The sequence below is a fragment of the Otolemur garnettii genome, unplaced genomic scaffold (genome assembly GCF_000181295.1).
Source record: "Otolemur garnettii isolate 467f Iridium unplaced genomic scaffold, OtoGar3 scaffold00283, whole genome shotgun sequence".
NCBI lineage: Eukaryota > Metazoa > Chordata > Mammalia > Primates > Galagidae > Otolemur > Otolemur garnettii.
Window position 1 is genome coordinate 601,973 of NW_003852678.1, and position 24,837 is coordinate 626,809.

Below are 24,837 nucleotides of genomic sequence, written 5' to 3' on the forward strand. Positions count from 1 at the left end.
GAAGTAGCTGCTGGAGCTAGACTAAAAAGCCAGCTGCCCAGGGTACAGATGCCCAGCTTCAAGATGCCCAAGGTGGACATCAAGGGCCCCAACGTGGACATGAAAGGCCCCAAGGGAGAGGAGGCGACTGCCTCTGACATGGACGTGTCTCTGCCCAGCGGACAGGTGGATGATGAGGCTCTGGGAGCGAAGCTGGAGGGAGACCTGTCTCTAGGCAACAAAGATGTGGGTGCCAAAGACAGTAAGTTCAAGATGCCCAAGTTCAAAATGCCGTCCTTTGGTGTATCGACCACTGGCAAAACCATCAAGGCTTCGGTGGACGTGTCCAAACCCAAGGTTGATGCCGATGGGTCCCTGCCATCTATCAAGAGCGACCTAAAGAGCACTGATCTCACCATTCAGCTCCCATCCACCAAATTGAAGGTCGAGACTGGTCAGATGGGCATGAATCTTCAGGAGGGCCAGATGCCTGAGGGAGAGCTCCCAGGAGTGGGCTCTGGAGCCAGACTGAAAGGCCAGCCTCCCAAGGTTCAGATGCCCAGCTTTAAGATGCCCAAGATGGACATCAAGGGTCTCAAAATGGATGTGAAAGGTCCCAAGGCGGAGGTGACCACCCCTGACATGGACACGTCTCTGCCCAGTGTGGAGGTGGATGTTCTGTCTCCGGTAGCAAAGCTGGAGGGGGACCTGTCCCAGGTCAAGAAGGACATGGCCACCAAAGATAGTAAGTTCACAATGCCCAAGTTCAAGATGCCATCCTTCGGGGGATCTGTCACTGGAATAACCACCCAGGCCTTGATGGATGTGTCCACACCCAAGGTTGAGGCTGATGTGTGCTTGCCCTCTGTCAAGGGTGATGTCAAGACCACTGACCTCACCGTTCAGCTCCCATCTGCTGACCTTCAGGTCCAGACTGGGCTGGTGGGCATGCAGCTTCATGAGAGTCAGATGACCGAGGGAGAGCTGCCAAGATTGGTTGCTGGAGCTGACCTGAAAGGCCAGCTGCCCAAGGTTCAGATGCCCAGCTTTAAGATGCCCAAGGTGGACATCAAGGGCCCCAAAGTAGACCTGAAAGGCCCCAAGGGGGAGGTGACCACCCCTGACAGGGATGTGTCTCTGCCCAGTGTGGAGGTGGACATGCAGGTGCCAGTATCCAGGCTAGAGGGCCTGAAGCTAGAGGGAGACATGTCTCTGGGTGACAAGAACATGGACACCAAAGATAGTAAGTTCAAGATGCCCAAGTTCAAGATGCCATCCTTCGAGGTGTCAGACCCTGGCAAGTCCATCGAGGCCTCGGTGGACATGTCCATGCCCAAGATAAAGGCTGATGTGTCTGTGCCCTCTATCCAGGGTGACCTCAAGACCACTGACCTCACTGTTCAGCTCCCATCCACCGACCTTCATGTCCAGGCTGGCCAGGTGGACATGAAGCTTCCAGAGGGTCAGATACCTGAAGGAGAACTGCCGGGAGTGGCCCCTGGAGCAAGTGTGAAAGGCCAGCTGCCCAAGGTGCAGATGCCCAGCTTCAAAATGCCCAAGGTGGATGTCAAAGGCCCCAAAGTGGACCTGAAAGGTCCCAAGGGGGAAGTGACCATCCCTGATGGGGATATGTCTCTGCCCAACATGGAGGTGGACGTTCAGGCTCCAGAGGCGAAGCTAGAAAGGGACCTGTTTCTGGTCAACAAGGATGTGGCTACCACAGATAGTAAGTTCAAGATGCCCAAGTTCAAGACACCATCCTTTGGGGTGTCTGTCACTGGAATAACTGCCCAGGCATCAGTGGATATGTCCACACCCAAGGTTGAGGCCGATGTGCGCTTGCCTTCTGTCAAGGGTGACGTTAAGAACATTGACCTCACTGTTCAGCTCCCACCTGCTTGCCTTCAGGTGCAGACTGGGCTGGTGGGCATGCAGCCTCATGAGGGTCAGATGACTGAGGGAGAGCTGCCAGAAGTGGCTGCTGGAGCCGACCTGAAAGGCCAGCTGCCCAGGGTACAGATGCCCAGCTTCAAGATGCCCAAGGTGGACATCAAGGGCCCCAAAGTGGACCTGAAAGGCCCCAAGGGGGAAGTGACCACTCATGACATGGATGTGTCTCTGCCCAGTGTCGAGATGGATGTGCAGGCGCCGGCGGCCGGGCTGGAGGTCCTGCAACTGGAGGGAGACCTGTCTCTGTGCAACAAGGATATAACCACCAAAGACAGTAAGGTCAAGATGCCCAAGTTCAAGATGCCATCCTTTGGAGTGTCGGCCCCTGGCAAGTCCATAAAGGTCTCACTAGACATGTCCACGTCCAAGGTAAAGGGCGACATGTCCATGCCCTCTGTACAGGGCGACCTCAAGACCACTGACCTCACTGTTCAGCTCTCATCCACTGACCTGAAGGTCCAGGCTGGCCAGGTGGGCATGAACCTTCCAGAGAGTCAGATATCTGAGGGAGAGCTGCCGGGAGAGGCTGCTGGAGCAAGTGTGAAAGGTCAGCTGCCCAAAGTGCAGATGCCCAGCTTCAAGATGCCCAAGGTGGACATTAAGAGCCCCAAAATGGACCTGAAAGGCCCCAAGAGGGAAGTGACCACCCCTGACAGGGATGTGTCTCTGCCCAGTGTGGAGGAGGACATTCAGGCTCCAGTAGTGAAGCTAGAAGGGGACCTGTGCCTGGTCGACAAGGATATGGCCACCAAAGACAGTAAGTTCAAGATGCCATCCTTCGGGGTGTCTGTCACTGGAATAACCTCCCAAGCCTCTGTGGATGTGTCCACACCCAAGGTTGAGGCTGATGTGTGCTTGCCCTCTGTCAAGGGGGACGTCAAGACCACTGACCTCACCATTCAGCTCCCATCTGCTGACCTTCAGGTCCAGACTGGCAAGGTGGGCGTCCAGCTTCATGAGGGTCAGAAGTATGATGGAGAGCTGCCAGAAGTGGCTGCTGGAACCCGCCTGAAAGGCCAGCTGCCCAGGGTACAGATGCCCAGCTTCAAGATGCCAAAGGTGGACATCAAGGGCCCTAAAGTGAATCTGAAAGGCCTCAAGGGAGAAGTGACTACCCATGACATGGACGTGTCTCTGCACAGTGTGGAGGTGGATGTGCAGGCACCGGTGGCCGGGTTGGAAGTCCAGCAACTGGAGGCAGACCTGTCTCTGGGCAACCAGGATGTAGCCACCAAAGACAATAAGGTCAAGATGTCCAAGTTCAAGATGCCATCCTTCAAGATGTCGGACCCTGGCAAGTCAATTGAGGCCTCCATGGATGTGTCTGCACCTAAGGTAAAGGCTGACATGTCTGTGCCCTCTATCCAGGGTGACCTCAAGACCACTGACCTCACCGTTCAGCTCCCATCCGCCAACCTGAAGGTCCAGGCTGGCCAGGTGGACGTGAAGCTTCCCGAGGGTCAGATACCTGAGGGAGAGCTGCACGAAGTGGCTACTGGAGCAAGCGTGGAAGGCCAGCTGCTCAAAGTGCAGATGCCCAGCTTCAAGATGACCAAGGTGGACATAAAGGGCCCCAAAGTGGACCTGAAAGGCCCAAAGGGTGAAGTGATGACCCCTGATGTGGACATGTCTCTGCCCAGTGTGGAGGTGGACATTCAGGTTCTGGGAGCAAAGCTGGAAGGGGACCTGTCCCTGGTCGACAAAGACGTGGCCACCAAAGACAGTAAGTTCAAGATGCCCAAGTTCAAAATGCCATCCTTTGGTGTGTCAGCCACCAGCAAAACCATCGAGGCCTCGGTGGACATGTCCACACCCAAGGTCGATGCCGATGTGTCCCTGCCCTCTATCAAGGGTGACCTAAAGAGCACTGACCTCACTGTTCAGCTCCCATCCGCTGACCTTCAGGTCCAGGCTGGACAGATGGGCATGAATCTTCAGGAGGGCCAGATGCCCGAGGGAGAGCTCCTGGGAGGGGGCTCTGGAGCTGTACTGAAAGGCCAGCTGCCCAAGGTTCAGATGCCCAGCTTTAAGATGCCCAATATGGATGTCAAAGTCTCCAAAATGGACCTGAAAAGCTCCAAAGAGAAGGTGACTGCACCTGATGTGGACGTGTCTCTGCCCAGTGTGGAGGTGGATATACAGGCTCTGGGAGCTGGGCTGAAGCCTGTGCAGCCGGAGGGAGACTTGTCTATGGGCCACAAGGATGTGGCCACCAAAGTCAGTAAGTTCAAGATTCCCAAATTACAGATGCCGTCCTTCAGGGTATCAGCCCCTGGCAAGTCCATTGAGGCCACGGTGGACATGTCTGCACCCGAGGTCGAGGCCGACGTGTCCCTGTTGTCTGTTGGGGGTGACCTCAAGGCCACTGACCTCACTGTTCAGCTCCCATCCACTGACCTTCAGGTCCAGGCTGGCCAGGTGGGTGTCAAGCTTCCAGAGGGCCAGATGCCTGAGGGAGAGCTGCCAGGAGTGGCTGCTGCAGCCATCCTAAAAGGCCATCTCTCCGAGGTGAAGATGCCCAGTTTCAAGATGCCCAAGGTGGACATCAAGGGCCTCAAAGTGGGTGTTAAAGGTCCCAGTGGGGAGGTAACTACCCTTGACATGGATGTGGCTCTGCCCAGTGTGGAGATGGATGTCCAAGTGCCGAGAACTGGGCTAGAGGGCCTGCAGTTGGAGGAAGACCTGTCTCCAGGCCACACAGACATGGCCACCAAAGACAGTAACTTCAAGATGCCATCCTTTGGGATTTTGGATGCCAGCAAGTCCATTGAGGTTTCAGTGGATATGTCTGCACCCAAGGTAGAGGCCGACATGTTTCTGCCCTCTGTCCTGGGCGACCTCAAGACCACTGACATCACCATTCAGCTCCCATCTGCCGATCTGAAGGTCCAGGCTGGCCAGGTGGGCATGAAGCATCCAGATGACCAGATCCCCGAGGGAGAGCTCATAGGAGTGGCTACTGGAGCAGGCATGAAAGGTCAGCTGCCCAGGGTACAGATGCCTAGCTTTAGGATACCCAAAGTGGATGTCAAGGGCCCCAAGCTGGACTGGAAAGGGCCCACGGGGGAGGTGAACACCCCTGACATGGATGTGTCTCTGCCCAGTGTGGAGGTGGACATTCAGGCTCCGGGAACAAAGCTGGAGGGTGACCTGACTTTGGTTGAAAAGGATGTGGCCACCAAAGACAGTAAGTTCAAGATGCCCACATTCAAGATGCCATCCTTAGGGGTGTCTATCACTGGCAAAACTACCAAGGGCTCAGTGGACATGTCCGCGCCCAAGGCTGAGGTTGACGTGTCACTGCCCTCTATCCAGGGCGACCTCAAGACCAGTGACCTCACTGCTCAGCTTCCATCCACCAATCTTCAGGCCCAGACTGGCGAGGAGGGTGTGCAGCTTCATAAGGGTCAGATGACTGAAGGAGAGCTGCCGAGAGAGGCTGCTGGAAGTGGACTGAAAGCCCAGTTGCCCAAACTGCAGATGCCTAGCTTCAGGATGCCAAAGGTGGACATCAAGGGCCCTAAAGTGGACCTGAAAAGCTCCAAGGGGGAAGTGACCACTCATGACATGGACGTGTCTCTGCCCAGTGTGGAGGTAGATGTGCAGGTACCTGTAGCCAGGATAGAGGGCCTACAGCTGGAGGGAGACATGTCTCTGGGTGACAAGGATGTGGCCACCAAACATAGTAAGCTCCAGATGCCCAAGTTCAAGATGCCATCCTTCGAGGTGTCAGCCCCTGGCAAGTCCATCAAGGCCTCGGTGGACATGTCCATACCCAAGATAAAGGCCGATGTGTCCATGCCCAGTGTCCAATGTGATCTCAGGACCACTGACCTCACCATTGAGCTCCCATCTGCTGACCAGAAGGTTCAGGCTGGCCAGGTGAGCATGAATCTTCCGGAGGGCCAGATGCCCAAGGGAGAGTTGGAACGAGTGGCCACTGGAGCCAGCTTGAAAGGCCAGCTGCCCAAGGTGCAGTTGCCAAGCTTCAAGATGCCAAAGGTGGACATTAAGGGCCCCAAAGTGGAAGTGAAAGGCCCCAGGGGGAAGGAGACCACCCCTGATGTTGACATGTCCCTGTCCAGCATGGAGGTGGATGTGCAGGTGCCAGGAGCCATGCTGGAGGGGGACCTGTCCCTGGGTGACAAGGATGTGGAGGCCAAAGACAGTAAGTTCAAGATGCCCAAAATCAAGATGCCATCCTTTAGGGTGTCAGCCCCTGGCAAGTCCACTGAGGGCTCGTTGGATGCATCTACTCCCAAGGTTGATGCTGACGTTTCCCTGTCCTCTGTCCAGGGCAATCTCAAGACCACTGACCTCACTGTTCAGCTCCCATCTGCTGACTTGGAGGTCCAGGCTGGCCAGGTGGGAGTGAAACTTCCAGTGGGTCAGAGGCCTGAGGGAGAGCTGCCAGGAGTGGCCTCTCAAGTCAACCTGAAAGGCCAGCTGCCCAAGGTACAGACGCTTAGCTTCAAGATGCCCAAGGTGGACATCAAGGGCTCCAAGGTGGACCTGAAAGGCCCCAAGGAGGAGGTGACTGCCCCTGACATGGACGTGTCTCTGCCCAGCATGGAGGTCAACGTGTCTCAGCCCAGCATGGAGACGCTGGGTGCTGGGCTAGAGGGCCTGCAGCTGGATGGAGACCTGTCTCTGGGTGATAAAGAAGTGGCCACCAAAGACAGTAAGTTCAAGATGCCCAAGTTCAAGATGCCGTCCCTAGGGGTGTCAGCCCCTGGTAAGTCCATTGAGGCCTCGGTGGATGTGACCGCACCCAAGGTAAAGGCCGACATGTCTGTGCCCTCTGTCCAGGGCAGCCTGAAGACCACTGACCTCACCGTTCAGCTCCCATCTGCCAACCTTCAGGTCCAGGCTGGCCGGGTGGACGTGAAGCTTCCGGAGGGTCAGATACCTGAGGGTGAGGTGCTGGGAGTGGCTGCTGGAACCAGCCTGAAAGGCCAGCTGCCCAAGGTGCAGATGCCCAGCTTCAAGATACCCAAGGTGGACATCAAGGGCCCTAAAGGGGACCTGAAAGGCCCCCAGGGGGCTGTGACCACCCCTCTCATGGATGTGTCTCTGCCCAGTGTCGAGGCAGATGTTCAGGCTCCGGTTGTAAAGCTGGAGGGGGACCTGAACCTGGTCCAGAAGGATGTGGCCACCAAAGACAGTAAATTCAAAATGCCCAAGTTCAAGATGCCATCCTTCGGGATGTCTGTCACTGGCAAATCCACTGAGGCCTCAGTGGAAGTGTCTGCACTCGAAGTTGAGGCAGATGTGTCCCTGCCATCTATCCAGGGTGACCTCAAGACCACTGACCTCACCATTCAGCCCCCATCAACCAACCTTCAGGTCCAGGCTGGCCAGGTGGACATGGAGCTTCCAGAGGGCCAGATCCCCAAGGGGCAGCTGCCAGAAGTGGCTGCTGGAGCTGGACTGAAAGGCCAGCTGCCTAGGGTACAGCTGCCCAGCTTCAAGATGCCCCTGGTGGACATCAAGGGCCCTAAAGTGGACCTGAAATTCCCCAAGGGGGAGGTGACTGCCCCTGACATGGACATGTCTCTGCCCAGTATGAAGGTGGATGTACTGGCACCAGGAACCGGGCTAGAGGGCCTGCAGGTGGAGGGAGACCTATCCCTGGGTGACAAGGATGCGGCCACCAAAGATAGTAAGTTCAAGATGCCCAAATTCAAGATGCCATCCTTCGGGGTATCAGCCCCTGGCAAGTCCATTGAGGCCTCAGTGGACGTATTCATGCACAAAGTTGAGGCTGACGTGTCCATGCCCTCTGTCCAGGGCGACCTCAAGACCACCAACCTCACTGTTGAGCTTCCATCCACTGACCTGAGGGTCCAGGCTGGCCAGGTGGATGTGAAGCTTCCAGAGGGTCAGATACCCGAGAGGGAGCTGCCAGGAGTGGCCGCAGGAGCCCACCTGAAAGGCCAGCTGCCCAAGGTGCAGATGCCCAGCTTCAAGATACCCAAGGTGGACATCAAGGGCCCCAAAGTGGACCTGAAAGGCCCCAAAGGGGAAGTGACCACCCCTGACGTGGACGTGTCTCTGCCCAGCATCGAAGTTGACTTGCAAGCACTGGGAACAAAGCAGGAGGATTTACATTTAGAGACAGACCTGTCCCTCAGCGACAAGGACGTGGCCGCCAAAGACAGTAAGTTCAAAATGCCCAAGTTCAAGATGCCATCTTTTGGGGTGTCAGGTCCTAGGAAGTCCATTGAGGCCTCGGTGGATGTGTCTGCACCCAAGGTCAAGGCCGACTTATACCTGCCCTCTGTCCAATGTGACCCCAATACCACTGACCTCACAGTTCAGCTCCAAACCTCCGACCTTCAGGTCCAGGCTGGCCAGATGGGCATGAATCTTCTGGAGGGCCAGATGCCTGAGGGAGAGTTGGGAGGAGTGGCCACTGGAGCCGACTTGAAAGGCCAGCTGCCCAAGGTGCAGTTGCCCGGCTTCAAGATGCCAAAAGTGGACATTAAGGACCCCAAAGTGGAAGTGAAAGGCCCCAAGGGAAAGATGACTGCCCTTGACATAGACGTGTCCCTATCCAGCACAGAGGTGGACATGCAGGCGCCAGGAGCCATGCTGGAGGGGGACCTGTCCCTGGGTGACAAGGACGTGGCTGCCAAAGACAGTAAGTTCAAGATGCTCAAGTTCAAGATGCCGTCCTTTGGGGTGTCAGCCCCTGGTAAATCCACTGAGGTCTCAGTGGACATGTCCGCTCCCAAGGTTGAGGCCGATATGTCCCTGCCATCTATTCAGGGTGACCTCAAGACCACTGAACTCACATTTCAGCTCCCAACCTCCAATCTTCAGGTCCAGGCTGGCCAGGTGGGTGTGAAGCTTCCAGAGGGCCAGATGCCCGAGGGAGAGCTGCCAGAAGTGGCCTCTGGAGCCGGACTGAAAGGCCAGCTGCCCAAGGTGCAGATGCCCAGCTTCAAGATGCCCCTGGTGGACATCAAGGGCCCCAGAGGGAACCTGAAAGGCCCCAAGGGAGAGGTAACTGCCCCTGATGTAGACATGTCTCTGCCCAGTATGGAAGTGGACCTTCAGGCTCTGGGAGCAAAGCTGGAGGGGGACCTGTCCCAGGTCAAGAAGGACGTGGCTGCCAAAGACAGTAAGTTCAAGATGCCCAAGTTCAAGATGCCATCTTTAAGGATGTCAGGTCAAGGAAAGTCCATCGAAGCCTCAGTGGACATGTCTGTGCCCAGTGTTGAGCCAGACATGTCCCTGCCCTCTGTCCAAGGTGACCTCAGGACCACTGACCTCACCGTTCAGCTCCCATCTGTCGACCTGGAGGTCCAAGTTGGCCAGGTGGACATGAAGCATCTGGACGGCCAGATCCTAGAAGAAGAGCTCCCAGGAGTGGCCACTGGAGCAGGCCTGAAAGGCCAGCTGCCCAGGGTACAGATGCCCAGCTTTAAGATGCCCAAGGTGGACATTAAGGGCCCCAAAGTGGACCTGAAAGGCCCCAAGGGGGAGGTGACCACCTCTGACGTGGACATGGCTCTGTCCAGCATGGAGGTGGATATGCAGGTGCCGGGAGCCAAGCTGGAGGGCCTGCAGCTAGAGGGGGACCTGTCCCTGGGCAACAAGGACACAGCCACCAAAGATAGCAAGTTCAAGATGCCCAAGTTTAAACTTCATTCATTTAGCCAGTCTCCGGGGAAGGATGCAGGTTTTACAGAAGTTCTGGCACAGCACCAGGGGGACTTGCAAGACAGCTTGGTTATACGCTCGGAGCAGATGCACACCCCATGTGGAATTCCTGTCTTGCCTATGGAAATGCATGTAGATCCACCTTCTGACAAAGGTGGGGACACGGGACAGCCCAGAATGCATGACTTCATTCTGCCAGAACTTGCTCTTCCCCAAATGACGGCTTCTAAGGGAGTGGTCTGCCTGCCCCCTGGAGATGCCAACTCCTCTCTTGACGGTACTCTGGCAGACAGTGACTTTCAACCTTCAGGAGGAACGTACATTGATCACCGGGCAGCCACTGCCATGACAGCTGGCCCCACAGAAGGAGTAGGTCTGAGCTTGCACCTGCCCCGAGCACGCATTCCCAGTTTGGGCTTTGCCAAGTCTGATCTTAGATCTTCCAAGGCCAAGGCAGATGTAAGGCAGTCTGAAGCTGGCCTGCCACTTCCCAAACACGTCTCGGCTATTGTCTCCACAAGCCAGCCCTGTGGGGTTGGGATAGCCCCTACTGCAGAAGGCCTGTTGCAGCCACCTTGTAAAATAGCAGATGCTAAAGTCCCCAGAGTGGAAAGTCCAGAGGCAGAACATGGAGCAGGAGAAACTTCGGTGGACCCACAAGAGCACTGGTTTAAAATGCCCACGTTCCGCATGCCGCGTCTCAGGCGCTCTTCCAAGGACAAAGGTGGAGTTGGGAAGCAGGAAGCAGCTGCCACCACACTGACAGAAGGGTCAGCAGCAGCTGGGGTTGAGGAGTCCCAGGATCTGGGGCCAAAGATGTCCCTGCAGCCCCCAGATGCAGATGCCGATGTGACAGCTTCTAAGGGTGGACTGTCCTCAGGTGCTTCCCAGCATGGTCTTGGCAACACAAGTGTGCAGCTCCACCTCCCCCCGGGAGGTAAGTCTCAGGCTGGTATTCCCACTTCCGAGGTCAGGACCCACCCAGTTGAAGGCTCCCTCCCACTTCTGATGGCTGGCATGAGAGTCTCAGAAGGCCCAGCCCCTGAAACAGGTGAGGTTTCTCTTCCCAAGGCAGGAGACAGAGAACTTGCCAAGGTGGAGGAGGCAACAGGGGAACAGTTTTCCCAGCCAAAAGGTCCTCTTAAGCTGAAAGCTTCAAAGACTGATGTGCCATCCCAGATTTCGGTAGTTGATATGAGTCAAGTCTGGGAAGATTCTGTGCTAACTGTCAAATTCCCCAAATTAAAGGTACCACGATTCTCCTTCCCTGTCCCCAGCTCAGAGGCGGATGTGTTCATCCCCACTGTGAGGGAAGTACAGTGTCCGGAGCCCAGCCTTGGGCTGTGGGGAGCCAGCATCCTGAAGGCAGGTGCTGGGGTTCCTGGGGAGCAGCCTGTGGGCCTTGACCTCTCCTTGGCACCTCCCCCTATTTCTAAGGTCAGAGTGCACATTCAGGATGCTCAGGCTGAGAGTCAGGAGATCACCACACATAGCAGGGTGACACCAGAATGTGCCGATCCCTCCTCACTGAAGGCTTTTTCCACTCGGATTGTGCGGGAATCAGAGATCCCTGTGTCCAAGATTCAAACACCTTCCTATGGATTTTCCTTGCTGAAGGTGAAAATCCCAGAGCCCCCAGGGCATGCTCTGTTATACACAGAGACTGGGGAAAGCTCTGAAGAGACTCACACACAAGCCATTTCCAGAGACCTCCAGACTGACACTGCAGAGCCATTTGAGATCATCTCTTCCAGTGGTGGGAGTCCAGGCCCGAAAACACTCAGCTTTGAAGTTTGTTCAGGCCACCAGCCTGCAGATAGCTGTTTGGATGAGGAGCCAGCAGAAATTCTTGAGTTTCCTCCTGATGACAGCCGTGAGGCAGCCACTCCCCTGGCAGAGGAAGACAGGGCTCCGAAAGAGAAGCCGGAAAGCAAAAAGTCTGGTCTACTCTGGTCTTGGCTCCCAAACATCGGGTTTTCCTCTTCTGTTGATGAGACAGCTGTTGATTCCAGAGATGACATCCCAAGAGCTGCTCCAGTCCAAACACAGCCTGAGGCGCGACCAGAGGCAGAACTGCCTAGAAAGCAAGAGAAGGCAGGCTGGTTCCGATTTCCGAAATTAGGATTCTCTTCTCCTACCAAGAAAAGCAGAAGCACTGACGATGAGGCAGACCTGGCAGCGCAGAAACTCCAGGAAGAAGCCGTCACCTTTTTTGATGCCCGAGAAAGCCTCTCCCCTGAAGAGAAGGAAGAACATGGGCTGGCAGCTGCTGGTGCTGGCCCAGGCTCTGAGTGATGGTGGTGTCAGGTGCAAGAAAGTTAGTCCTGCTTTAGCAGGACAGAAAGGCTGATGACAAATATGTACCTAGACCACTCCCAAGTGAAGGCAAGAGGTGTGACCTGACAGCAGAGACAAACACAGACTGAGGCAGAAGCAGAGGCCGCCTGTGTGTGGAGCTCCCCATCCTGCAGCACACAATGGTCACCTTGTTCCCCACAACCGAGAACAAATTACAACTGTGCACAGCATGTGTTACCACATAGCACTCCTCACACAGAACCAAAGATGTACCCAGATCCCTCAAGCTCTGGAAGCAAAGACAACACCCTGACATCCCACAAGACGCCAGAATTCCCGCAGCACAGCGGTGCTCTTGGAGACACCGATGGAGAAGTCCGTTGGTCTTCAGCAGATAAGCTTTAAGAGGCCTTCTGGCAATGCCTGTGAGACCACAACTGCTTCTCTGAGGACAGGGCTACTTGGCGCTGGGTATGGCTTTTGGTATGAGTTCTATTGCTGCTTCCTGGCAAAGGTGCTTTGCCTATTTTAGGCAGACCCCCGAGTATTCCAGGAGACCCTCTTTCTGCTTATTTGCGCACTAATTCCTCTGCCAAGTGTCACTAATGGCAAGCTTTGGGACAGGTCAGGCACACATGCTGTGACAGCCAGGGGCTGCCTGGTGGCTGTGCCCAGCCTTCGATGGTGGGTGGGTGAGCAGCAGAGGCTGAGACACCTGGGCTCTGTCATGAGCCATCGATACATGTTCACCTGCCTGCCAGTGTCTGCCAGCACCCACCCAGTGTGCACGGTCCCCCACTGTGGCCCTGTGCTGTGTAATGTGCAGGCTGTAGCCCAACTACAGATGGGACTGGCTTAGCTGTCCCCTGGATGGGCAATAAAGGATGTGATGTTTCCCACAGTGACAGCTACCAGGATCTTTTGTTCCAGGATGGAAGTTCACCAGTGTCTCACTCTCCTCCCACATGCCCCTAGTCCCTGCCAAGTGGCTCTCACAATTAGATAAGGGTTCGTGTTAGAGTGGTTGCCCACTTACTGCCCCTTTGCCCAGATCCTCCTCTGAGCCAGAGGCTGTGAGGGAGATGATGAGGGAGACAGGGTGTGGCAGGGACACAGAACTCTCTGGCCCCTCCAGTGTGGGGACAGCAGGCCCTGGTCATGTCAGGGTCCTCCTCAGAAGCTTCCTTCATCAGCACAACCCTCCTCAGGTAGCCCACTCATGTGGGTAGATGAGTGAGGCTGGAGGGGGTCCTGAGCCTTCACCCCTAGCTGCCCTCAGGTGCCCCGCCACATTCTGCTCCCACCGTGCACAGGGTGCCAAGCAGGTGGGCGGATCCCTGCCTGGCTCCCTCCTGGCCTAGGTGGTACTGGCAACCAGCCCTCACGGTCCCTGGGGGTGCGTTGCTGTGTGGCTGTGCGTGTGGGGCTCCTCTGAGAGGGAATAGAGGGCTGGAGGTTATGGGGTGTTGGGGAGGAGAGGTTGGGCTCCCCCCCATGCCATCAAGGGCGTGTGTGTCTTTCCTGTGGCTGGCTGGGAGGGTCACCCAAGTTAGGGGGATGTGGAGACCTCAGGAAAGTGAGCTGACACAGAGCCTCTGGAGTGCTCATGAGTGGGGAAGAGAGGAAGGGAGTTGGTGGGGAAAAGGCTGCCTTCCGCCCCTGCACCAGTCTGTGTGCCACACAGACTTGAAAGCACAGCCAGAGGAGCACAGCTGCCAGAGTCCACGGGGCGCCTCAGGCTTTTGTCCCTCTCTGAACCTGGAATGAGGGCTTGGGATAGTAGGACGTTGGTGCTTGAAGCCAGAGGGCAGCTGTCACAGCATAATGGACTCCCGGGCAGCCTGTGCACCCTTGCATCTGAGCTGTCTGTGCTGTGTGAGACATCACCACAGAGTAGCAGCCTCCCTGGTTCCTGAGGTTGGACCCCAAGCATGGCTTTGTTGGGTTCTGTGTTCAGGGTCTGCAGCTGGGCTGTGGCCTCCTCCAGGCTGGAGTGGAGAAGGAGCCACTTCTGAGCCATGTTGCTGTTGCCCCTGCTCAGTTCAGATGGGAGGACTGAGCACCTCAGCTTCCTGCTGACTGGAGGCTGGAGGCCACCCAGTACCCTGCCACTGGTGCTTCTCCTTAGGACAGTTCACGGCTTAGCAGCTCACTTCATCAAGGCAGTAAGGGACATGATCATGGGGTGACATACTATGCCTTCTGTGTGTGCAGGACCTGTGCCAGGAGGTGAAGATCTTGGGAGCCATTCAAGTGTGTCTGTTGCACCCCAGAGGGGCCATGTCAGTTTGCCCTTGGGGGTCTCCAAAACCCTATGGAGCTGGGTCTCCCCCAAGCCCTATCAAGCCGGGTCTTCTTTGGAGTGGGGTCTGCCTTGGGGGAGGCCACTGAGACTGCCATAGAGGTGGAACTGCCAGACCCCAAGTGCTTGGGACCAGGCCCTTTACTGGCTTAAGGCTTCCAGACAGCTGACCCAGTCACACCCATGGCCTGGGGTTTTGCTGGAACTCAGCCATCAGGCCTAGGCAGCGAGTTCCAAGATACAGTCAATTAGAGACTGAGAACCAGGGACCAAACCCAGGGTGCAGCCCTGGAGGGCGGAGAGAAAACTGCTCCTCAGCTGAGATTTGAAACATAGGCAGGTGATGGGAGGCCTCTGAGAACAGTCTGGCAGCTAGAGCTTGGCTAGGTCAAGTGCAGCTCAGGGACAGACCAGCTGCCAGACGCACAGAGGCTTTGCAGGGCCCAGCTCCACGCTCCTGCCCTGCCCCCTTGGCCTAGGTCCCCTCTGAGTGCCCCAACTTGCTCAAAACTCACAGCTCTCACTTCCCCCTCCCGCTCCTTACTTGCCCTGAGATTTGGGTCCCAGAGAGGCTAACCCTGCCTAGTCTCCTACGCCTCCTTGAGTTCCCTGGGATCCTGGATTGGACCCAGACTAAGGAGCTCACACAGCAGACACGTTATGTGACTGCACTGGGGTGGTTGCATGTACATGAGCCCTTGGCAGGGTCCCAGGGGCTGAGGAGAAGGAGGAGGAGAAAGACAGTAACCCCTCCACCTCCCCCCACCACACACACACACTAATTCTCACAGAGGGCCTGGAAGTACCAGAGCATTTTTTAGGCCTGGCTTGTTCTATCAGAGTCAGAGGAGCAACCTGGAGGGCTTTCTGGAAGGGTGGAGCTTAGGGGGTGGGGCTTAGGAGGGTCTGGATTTGGAGAGCAGAGAGGAGTAAATAGTTTGCAGCACCCTCCAGGCAGGTTGCAGGTAGCAGCCTTGAGCAATTCTGACCCTGGGCAGGTTTGGGCTGAAGGAGCTGCTGAAAGCCCGGGCCAAGGGACAGAGGGGAAGGCCTGGGGGGCCCAGTGTCCACCATGAGCTGTGGGGCCAAGGAGCCAAGATGGGCCTGACCTCAGCCCTGCCAAACACAGTCCTGGCCCTGAGCTTGTCCATCCAGGCCTACAGCATAGCGCGAACTCCAATCCCGCTCAAAGAGTTGCCGCAGCTGCTCCTGCACGGGGGTCACACCTGGCTGGGTGCTGGGGGCCCTCTGGCTGACCACCAGGCCCACACCTGAGGTGCTGCTGAAGTAATCTTCTGACCAGTTGGATGTGCCTGGGCAGGTAAGTGGAAGAGACCCTGGGTCACTGTACCAACACAGACAGGCCCCTGCAGCCTAGTATGGCAGTGGCCCCAGCTATAGGTCTGGAGACAGATGGACACACTGGTCACTCTGCTGTCATCAAACTCCAGCCAGGACAGCCCCTTGCTTGGGGGTGCAGCTCTTCCTTGTGGAACTCCCCCCAGGTGGTCTGACACAGGTGTCTTGACTCAACTTTCTGGGGGCCCCCAGCACTCAGGATTTTCCCATCTACACCTGTGGCCAGGTGATAGTTGAGCAGGTTGCCTAGTCCACAAACTCAGCCCAAGACCCTGACCCCATTTGGCAGCCCCTCTGTCCTGAGGGGCGCACGCTGGGCACAAAAGCAAGGCCTCCTTCAAACCTGGGGCCACATCCCCCTTCTGTGGTTTGTGTGGCCTCTGTGTGTTACTGGGTACCTGATGACCCTTGACAGACTCCAGGGTCTTAGGCCCAACACCTGTAGACCTTCTCCCAGCCACTCACCTATGTAAGCTGCCTCCTCTGTGACCATGAACTTGCTGTGGCTCACCCTGCTGAAGGGGATGTTGGAGTGGTTCCCCACTGGCACGATGAAGACTTTCTTTGGAAAACAGAGAGGCAGCCCATCAGGTGGGGCGGGAGGTGTCAGGCACGGTGGGAAGGCACTGCCTCCCCTACAACCTGGCCCCAGGAGTGAGTCCTCACCACGTCCACAGAGACATTGGCTGAGGGGTTGCTGAGGGCCTGCAGAGAGCGCAAGTAGGGGAACATGGTGGGATCTGTGTTGAGCCAGCAGCTGACCAGCAAACGCACGTGCACGCCTCTGCTGAAGGCCGCTGCCCTCAGTGCATTGTCCAGCACTGGCCAGTACCTGTGGAAGGGGTGGTCAGGGGCCTGCCTACACCCAGGGACCCATAGGAGACCTGGCTGGAGGGGGAGGCGCGAAAGCTGCTAGGCAGCAGAGCAGGCCCCCACCTCCAAGGCTACTCAGACCCACCTGGCAGGGTGGGTGAAGCGTGTGGTGGGGAAATAGTCCATCACTGAGGCGTAGATGAACTCCTGGGCAGCCTCCATCACTGCCAGCAGTGCATCCAGGTCCCGGGTGCGGCCTCGGGGACAGAGTGCAGGTGGTGAAGCCTGTGGCAGGGGAGGCGTCCCTAAGGGCACTGCTAGACCTGTGATCTCACCATGCACCACCCAAAGCATCCCTTATGGTGGTGGAGGAAGGAGGCTGAGATGCCAGGGAAGGTGGAAGGAGAAGGGCCTTTTGCACAGGGCTCTGCTGAAGCAGCTGGCCCCGTCCAAGGTGGACGGACCTCCCACAAACAGTCATTCACCACATGGAAGCATTTTCACACCCCTCAAGGTGGAACCCTCACATCCAGGAGGCTCCCCTTGCTGCCATGTGCAGTCTCTGCTGCAGACCCATCCCGGGGGCTATCCACCCCTCCCCCACTCCAGTGGAAGAGGATCTGCAGGTGCTGCCTGCTCAGCTGCACTCCACCATCTGTGGAGACCCTCAGGGTCCCAGAATGTCCCCCCAGCTGGCTTTCTCTCTACCAAGGCCCAGAATACGCCTACCCCCCAGCTACTTGTCTTCCCCTCAGGGTCCCATGATGCCCTCCCCACCCCCACCACCTATATCATGTAAACAGCACTGTGTGGCCTATTCTCTTAGAGCTTAGCCTCCTGGGGGCCCTCCCTAGCCCAGGGCTGTGGCCCCAGGGCTGTGGCCCCAGTGCCACCGACTGGCTCCCTGAGGAGACCTGGCTGTGGTCTGCAAGGCAGCTTCCCTCAGGGCCAGGCCAGCAGGGGCAGAACTGGGGGTCCTGGCAGCCCCTCCTCGACCCGCCTTACTGAGAAGTAGGCCATGGTGGGCACTCCATCAAAGAGGCCCCGGAGCGGCTGGAAGCGGTTGATGTGGGAAGAGAAGTTCCGAGGCCAGGTTTTGGGGAGGACAGCGTGGGGTACCCCCAGCACCCAGTAGGTCTGGAAGGTCTTCTCCAGGTCCTGGGCCAGGTGGCTGCAGTTGTAGATGATAGCGCCAAGCTCCTTCACCTGCAGGGCCAGGGCCAGCTACTGCAGGGAGCAAGGCCCCTCTGTGGGGTGTGTGGGGGTCCCCACCCCACCCCACCTGGGCCTGGGTGACACTCTTCAGTGGGGTGTGTGGGTGTCCCCACACACCTGGGCCTGGGTGACACCTCTGTGGGGTGTGTGGGTGTCCCCACCCCACCCCACCTGGGCCTGGGTGACACTCTTCAGTGGCACCACTAGTGAGAGTCTGATGGCGTGTCCTCAGTATGGGTGCCCAGTGGCTTACAATCAAAGATATACATGTTTATTTTTTAAAAATGCATCAAAGCACAAAAAAGAAAAAAAATGATCATTAATTTTACTGTCAAGTGATAAGCATTGCTGCCATTTCCATGGTAGTTTTCTTACACATTTGTAATGTATTTCTTTCTAAAAGGGGCTCACGCTTTGTAATCTGCATGGTCCCGTGACAATGTGGCCCGGACATCCTTCCACGTCATCAAATGTCACTGCACAGCTGGAGCTCAGTGGCTATGTGGAATTCCAAAACTTACTGAACAGCATCTGACCGTTTCCCTGATTTTGATGTTGTAAATGTACTTTCTCTGGATGTGCTGGGGCACAGGCAAAGCCTGGGAAGTGTAGGAGGAGAAGAGCTCAGGTGGGGGGCTCCCTGGGCGCTGGGACTCACCTGCGTCAAGGACCGCCAGTCCATGTTGGCACTGCCCACGTACACATGCCGCCCGTCCACAACCCAGAATTTGGAGTGCAGGACACCCCTGGTGAGCCGCCCCAGGTGCACCCGTCGCACCTGGGCACCTGGTGAGATTCAGAGTGGCAGGATGAGCTGGCTCCTGTCTGTGCTAACTTTACAGTGAGCCTGACTCTGCACTTCCTGAGGTGGAGTTGACAGGTGTCCTCACAACACTCCTACAATGTCAGTGCTGTAACCATCCCCCTTTACAAGTGAGGAAAAGGGGGTCTCTCCAGGTGGCTGGCTCCAGAGCTCCAGCCTAGGCCTCTGCCAACAGAGCAGGGCAGGCTCCACAGGCACCAAGACTACCTGTGCTCTGCCCCATGGAAAATGACACTTCTGCCTCCTGGGAATGAGTCCTGTCCCCGAGGGAAGCCACATCAAAGGAGCTCAGAGCCAGGGCCTTGCTCTCTCCGGGGTGTGCCTTCCCACTCACCCCACCCCTCAGTGCTGCCGTTCCTTGTCTCCTCTCATGGTGGCAGCAAGAGAGCTGTGCTCAATGCCAGGGCAGCCAGGCCCAGGACAGGGCAGGCCCCTACCTCGGGCTGCTAGGACTTCCAGGTCGGTGGACTCCCTGGCCAGTGTAGGGTCGCTGGTGGCCACAGCCATGGAAATGTTCCTGTCCAGCAGCTGTTGCAGCTTCTGCAGAAGGGCCTCTCCCTGCAAGGCCAGGTCGGCTGTGAGAGGGGCCCTGCCTGGTCCTCTGCCTTACCCACCAGGCCCCATGCCTTCCCTAGAGGCCCCCATGGCTCTGGTGTCTGGATGAGGTGGCCCTTGTTTGGGAGCTAAGCTCTACTCAGGTGTAATCCAGGTGCTCTGTCCCCCTGGAGGCCCACCCTTGACACCCCTGCCCTGAGGGCCCCTGAGGGAGCAGCCCAGGCTGGGTGGCATGGCTTGCTGTATGCCCACCACTGGCTGGAGTAGGGTGGGGATGGCCTGGTGCCTCAGAGTTGGGGGAGTGTAGGGGCACACCAGTTGGGAGGATGAGTCGTTGACCCCAATGTCTGGCCCTGTGAGGGACCAGTAATAGGAGGCCACATGGACGCTCTCCTGGGCAGTATCCAGCAGCTGCAGCCAGGCCTGGGCCAAGGGCTGGGCAGATGGGCTGCCAGCTGCAGATGGCAGGTCCTGGGGGATGCTTTCCACGAGAACAAGCCTATGGAGAGAGCCATGAGGCCCAGACTGAGTGTAGGCATCTCACACCGCCTGCCCCATCCCCGCTGGCCAGACCCAAGGGACTGCTGCCAATGCGGTGCCCAGGCTGAGCCCAGGCCAAGGGGGCTGGGAGGTGGGCAACCAGGCAGACTGGGCAGAGCAGGCCTGAACCCACACCCCGCTGGAGGGTGACACTCAGGAGTGAGTCCAGGGAGGAGCCTGGGGGCTGCCCAGCTTAGAGCAGGGCAGACTGGGTGGAACAGGCTCTCCTCAGGCCTGGTGCTACCCTCAGGGAACAGTTGCTTCTGGAGCCAAGCAGAGCAAACTCTTGTGTCTGAGGCAGCCCCATGATGCAAAACCCTTGGTGACAACTGGGCTAACTCAGAGGGAAGGGCTAGGCCTGGAGGAAGGGTGTGTGTCTAGGGCATCAAGGGTCTCTGCCGAGGGGACCTTCTGGGACCCCAGGATCCCAGCAGCAGGGAAAGAAAGGTGGGAGGGATGACTGAGGGGCAGGAGGGGGCAGGGACAAGATCCCAGGTGGGAGGAGTCAGCCCAGCTGGCAGTAGCTGTGCTTGCCAGAGGTGGGGCCCCCAAGCTGCAGCTTCTGTTATTGCAAAGGGCACGCCACATGCACCCCATTTCCACACCCACTCCGGCCCAGCCACCTGCCCCACAGCCCCCGTGGGCTCACTCACTGGCAGGACTCCGTCACCTCCTGTCCCAGGGGCCCCCAGGACCTGGTGGGTACTTCCTCAAGGTGCTCCTGACCCCAGGTGGGAGGAGGAGGCAGTTGCCACAGGAGATAAAAGAGAGTCCCGGCGCCCAGCCCCAGCACGGCCAGTATTCCCAGCACCTGCAACTAGACAGGGCAGCACCCACAGGGGCCGGGGGTGACCGTGGGCCTCTCTGGCACCCACACAGAGACCATCTAGGCTTCCCAGAGGATGAAGGCTGCCATGGGAGTGGGACTGGAGGTGACAAGGGTCAGGGAGGGTGATGCTGAGAGGGGCCCATGCCTGCACATTGCGGGTCAGGTCGCCCCATGTTCTCTGGCTGTCCTCAGTGCTCCTGAAGATGGGTATGATCAAGGACCCAAGAAGCCTGGGGTGGGCTTGCCTTGCCCACTGGTCAGGGTGCCCTATTCCCTGAGCTGGTTTTGTCCTCTACTCTGGCCCAGGGGTGCTCTGAGGCTGTTGAGGTCCCCAGTCCTACCATGCTGGGCCCTCTCCTGTGTACTGTGGGGCTGCACACAGCAAGGCCACACAATGGCCACCACTGCTTTCTGAAGAGGCTTCGTCCTCTACATAGGGTGGCCTGGCATCACCAGCTGCTCCACCTGCCCCGGGGCAGCTGGGTGCTGGGGACACCCCTTTGGGGTCCCTGCAGACTCTCATTAACCCCCCAAACACCTCTACCCTTCTCTCCAATGTCACACCCTGGGTGTAGGGCCAGCCCGGGCTGGCTGGCCTGCAGGTGGTGGGCAAGGTCTGTGTGTCCCTGAAGCTGGCTGACCTCCTGGCCTTTCCCTGGGTGCTGTGTGTGTCCAGTCTGTGCCTAGGACACACACCCCCACCTTCTGTGTTCTCTCTGGGTCTCTCTTTCGGTTGTGTCTGGGTGTCCGGGTCTCAGTTCCTTTGTTTCAACCACAACCGAAACCGAGTCTGAAAAAGGCATTTCTGCTTCTGCTGGTTGGTGCCCTCATCACTGGCCTATAAATAGCTGCTCCCCATAGCCCAGGGCTGGGGCCCTGCCTTGGCCCCATGGCGGCCCTTCCTGGGAGCCCTGGGTCACAGTGGGAGCTGAGCAGCCACCCTCAGGCCCAGCATAGGCTGGGTGGGACCACTGCTGCTGGGACTTTGCAGCCAGCTGAGATGGAGAGTGGTCACTCCCAAGGAGCTGGAAGCTTAGGAGTGGGGTCAGCTGGGCCCTGGCTGGCCACACCCACAGGCCAAAGCAGCCCTGTTGGCCCAGGTACCACCATAAAGCAGGATGCTTCTTAGGGTGGGGCCTGGGCACAGTTACTGGAGACAACCACAGGGACGGGAGAGGTTTGGGGGTGGCCTGGAGCAGCGCTGAGCGCTCGTGCAATCAGCCAGGCCAGGTGCTGGGTCTTAGAGGCTCAGTGGGTCAGGCTGGAGGCTGGGCCCAGGGGCCACCACACACATCCAGGCATGGTTTCTGCCCCCAGTCCCGCCCCACTCCTCATGGGAAAAGGGCCTTTGTCTCCCAAAATGCCCCTGGAGACTGGCCATCTGCAGAGCCAGTGGAGGCTTCATGACCCCAGGGACCTGTGGCTGCTGGGAGGACAGGGCCTTGGAGAGGCGAACAGCAGCCCCCTCTCAGGGCCTGGGCTTGCACATACCTGTGGGGGCCCTGCCTTGGTGTCCATCCTGGCTCCAGCCCAGACTGAAGACCCTCAGCTCACCAGGCAGGCTCTGGCCTCTGCACCTCATGCCCTGCCTCCTCCTGGAGCTGTTTCCCCTTTAGCCACTTCCTCTTTGTCCCGCTCACACCCCAAGCCCGGCAGCTGCGGGGTGGGCTGGTGGGCGGGCCGAGAACCTTCACTTCCAGGGAAATCACCTCCACCCCCACCTTTCCTCAAGGTGGGGGCCACAGTCACAGCCTGCATGTGGCAGAGACCCAAAGAGCAGTGACTTAAGCAAAACAGTGGCAGAGAACACCACTCTGCCCTCTCTCGCCCTTCTCCCAAAGTAATCTCCATTCCAAAACTTGAGCTTTCCTTTCCTTGAGTTTCCAGGGACCTTGCTGTGTGTGTGCTCACCTGACAGAACATTGCTAACTTTAATTCGATTTGGACTTCGTGATTTTTTTTTTTTTGAGACAGAGTCTCATTTGTCGCCCTCAGTAGAATGTTGTGGCATCACAGCTCATGGCAACCTCAAATTCTTAGGTTTAAGCGATTCTCTTGTCTCAGCTTCCCAAGTAGCTGGGCCTACAGGCACCTGCGACAATGCCCAGCTATTTTTGTTGTTGTTGTTGCATTTGTCATTGTTGTTTAGCAGGCCTGGGCCGGGTTCGAACCTGCCAGCTCTGGTGTATGTGGCCGGCGCCCTAACCACTGAGCTATAGGCACCAACCATGATTCTTAAGTAACTTGCTTTTTTCATGCAGACACATGGATGCTGATCCTGCCTCCCAAGGATCTTTGGGGAAGGAACTTGATAGAAGATTGGAGAATGTAATGTTGTTTTCCAAGCCCAAAATTGTTCTTAAATGTATTAAGTAGAGTGGGTGGGTTGGATCTAGGGTCATCCTCCGTGTCCAGACTCCTGTGGTTCCTTTCTCACAGGAGGAGCTGACTGATGGCAGGCCAGATGCAGACAGGTAGGCAGAGGTCACCGCTCACACTCTTCTTCACAGTCAGAATGATGTGCCCATGCATGCGTCTGTAATAACACTCAGGCATGTGCCGGGTTTTGTGGCTGATTTTTTCCGCAGCGGCGTGCACACCTTTGCTTTATAGGACGAGCCAGGGTTGGTATCCCAAGTGGTGGTTCGGAGCTCTCCTGCTGTTCCACGTCCTCCCTAGCACTTGGTAATGTCTGGCTTTTTAAGTTTGTCAATCTGATGCATGTAAACTAGTATCCAAATGTGGCTGTAGTTTGCAGTTCCCTGAGTTGAATAATGTGCGTATTTTAGAACATTTATAAGTCACATGGGCCTCCTCTTCTGGGAAGTCCTATTTAAGTCTTTTGCCCATTTTTAAATTGAGCTATTGACTATTTCCTATAGATGTCGAGAATTTGTTATATTTCCTGAATTATTAGTTTATGAGTAGAAAAATTTTCTCACTTTGATGCCTCATTTTCCATTATGCTTTTTATTTAAAAAAAATTTCAAACATAGATGTGCAGTGACTCACACCTATAATCCCAGCACTCTGGGAGGCTGTGGCGGGTGGATCCCTTGGCTCAGAAGTTCAAGACCAGTCTGAACAAGAGCGAGACCCCATCTCTAAAATAGCTAGGCATTGTGGCAGACGCCTGTAGTCCCAGCTAATGGGAAGGCTAAGGTGGGAGGGTCACTTGAGCCCAGGAGTTTGAGGCACTGTGAGCTATGATGCCACAGTACTCTACCCAGGGCACAGAGTGAGACTGTCTCAAAAAAACTGAAAAAGTCACTCAGACACAAAGGCCTTTACACCAACAATAAGTATTCCTTTGTGGTGTTGGAGAAGGCATGTTACCACATTACTTAGCTTATCTTTAAAATATTACCTGCATATGTAAGAAAGCTTAGATATTAGTTAGTATCTTTCTCCTTCCCCTGAATAATACAAGGACTTGAGTCCAGAAAAGGGAAGGATGGAAATGGAACAGAACACTAGCAGGAGAGAAAATGGGTGAGACGTTTCCAAAGCTAACGCAGAATGTATCAGTGTACATATACATGAAGGGCAATGAATTTCAAGACAGATAAACAGAAAGATATTTCTAGGTACATTGTAGTAAAACCATTGAAAACCCATAACAAAGAGAAAATCAATTATAGCCAGAAAAAGCAAAAAGATACGACAATCAAAGGGGCCACAGGAGCCTCTGCCGCCCCCACAAAGGCAACAACAGTGGAATAGCGTTTCAGGCACCGAGAGGTGGGAGCCGCCCACCTGGAGTCAGACTCGTGGAGGGAGGGGAGTAACCTTCCAGACACACACCTCAGTAAGTGAGAGAGTTCACCACAGTGAGGTGCACTAATAAACAAAACAAAACAAAATAAAATGCTGGGTTTGGGAAAATGACCCCAGATGGAAACATGGAAGGTACAGGAGGGAAAGAAAAAGAGAAGCAAATAAGTCAATGCACTTAAATGTACATTAGCCATAGAAAATAATAATTTATTGTGGTCTTAAGAAAAGTATATGTGGAACCACAATGTCTGATAATGACAGCACAGAAGGCAGCAGGAAGGCAGGTGGACTCACAGTGCTAGAAGGTCATCATGTCAGCCAACAGGGAGGAAGTACAGATTTACATTAGGCCACGAAAAGTGCAAGGATGAATGTGATGATCACATTTTATAATAATGAATCATTTTGTAATTATAATTTTATAATGGCCAGGAAATAGTAAAAAGAACAATTTACATTAAACCATAAGTGAAGCATGAATTTTATTACAGCTTAAGTACTAAATGCATAATAAAATGTTACCAACTAGCAAATGGGAGGACATGGAATAATAAAAAAAATGTGATTAAGACTAAGGAAAAAAGTGGAAAAATGGAATAAGAAGAGGTTCAATGTAGGAGATTTAGACTAAATACATTAATAATTACAGTATACAGATACTCCAATAAAAGTAAATATTGTCAGACTGAAGTTTTGTTTTTTTTTTTTTTTTTTTTTTGAGACAGAGCC

General features: G+C 56.0%; 2 protein-coding genes across 2 annotated transcripts in view; one reads left to right on the forward strand and one right to left on the reverse strand.

Moving 5' to 3' along the window:
* Positions 1–11,892, forward strand: part of AHNAK2 (AHNAK nucleoprotein 2) — a 34,522-nt gene extending 22,630 nt beyond the window's left edge. Inside the window, exon 8 of the mRNA XM_023508861.1 lies at positions 1–11,892. This exon is cut by the window's left edge and continues 906 nt beyond it. Within this exon, the coding sequence (XP_023364629.1) occupies positions 1–11,892 (11,892 nt within the window).
* Positions 11,893–14,979: 3,087 nt separating this feature from the next.
* PLD4 (phospholipase D family member 4) lies at positions 14,980–21,929 on the reverse strand. Its single transcript, XM_023508857.1, has 10 exons — positions 21,823–21,929; positions 20,156–20,319; positions 19,278–19,461; positions 18,845–18,965; positions 18,243–18,370; positions 17,375–17,575; positions 16,515–16,654; positions 16,223–16,388; positions 16,022–16,118; positions 14,980–15,510 (listed from the first exon to the last, which is right to left on the reverse strand). Exons 1-10 carry the CDS (start codon positions 21,847–21,849, stop codon positions 15,308–15,310), a joined length of 1,431 nt encoding a protein of 476 aa, XP_023364625.1. The 5' UTR covers positions 21,850–21,929; the 3' UTR covers positions 14,980–15,307.
* Positions 21,930–24,837: the final 2,908 nt, after the last annotated feature.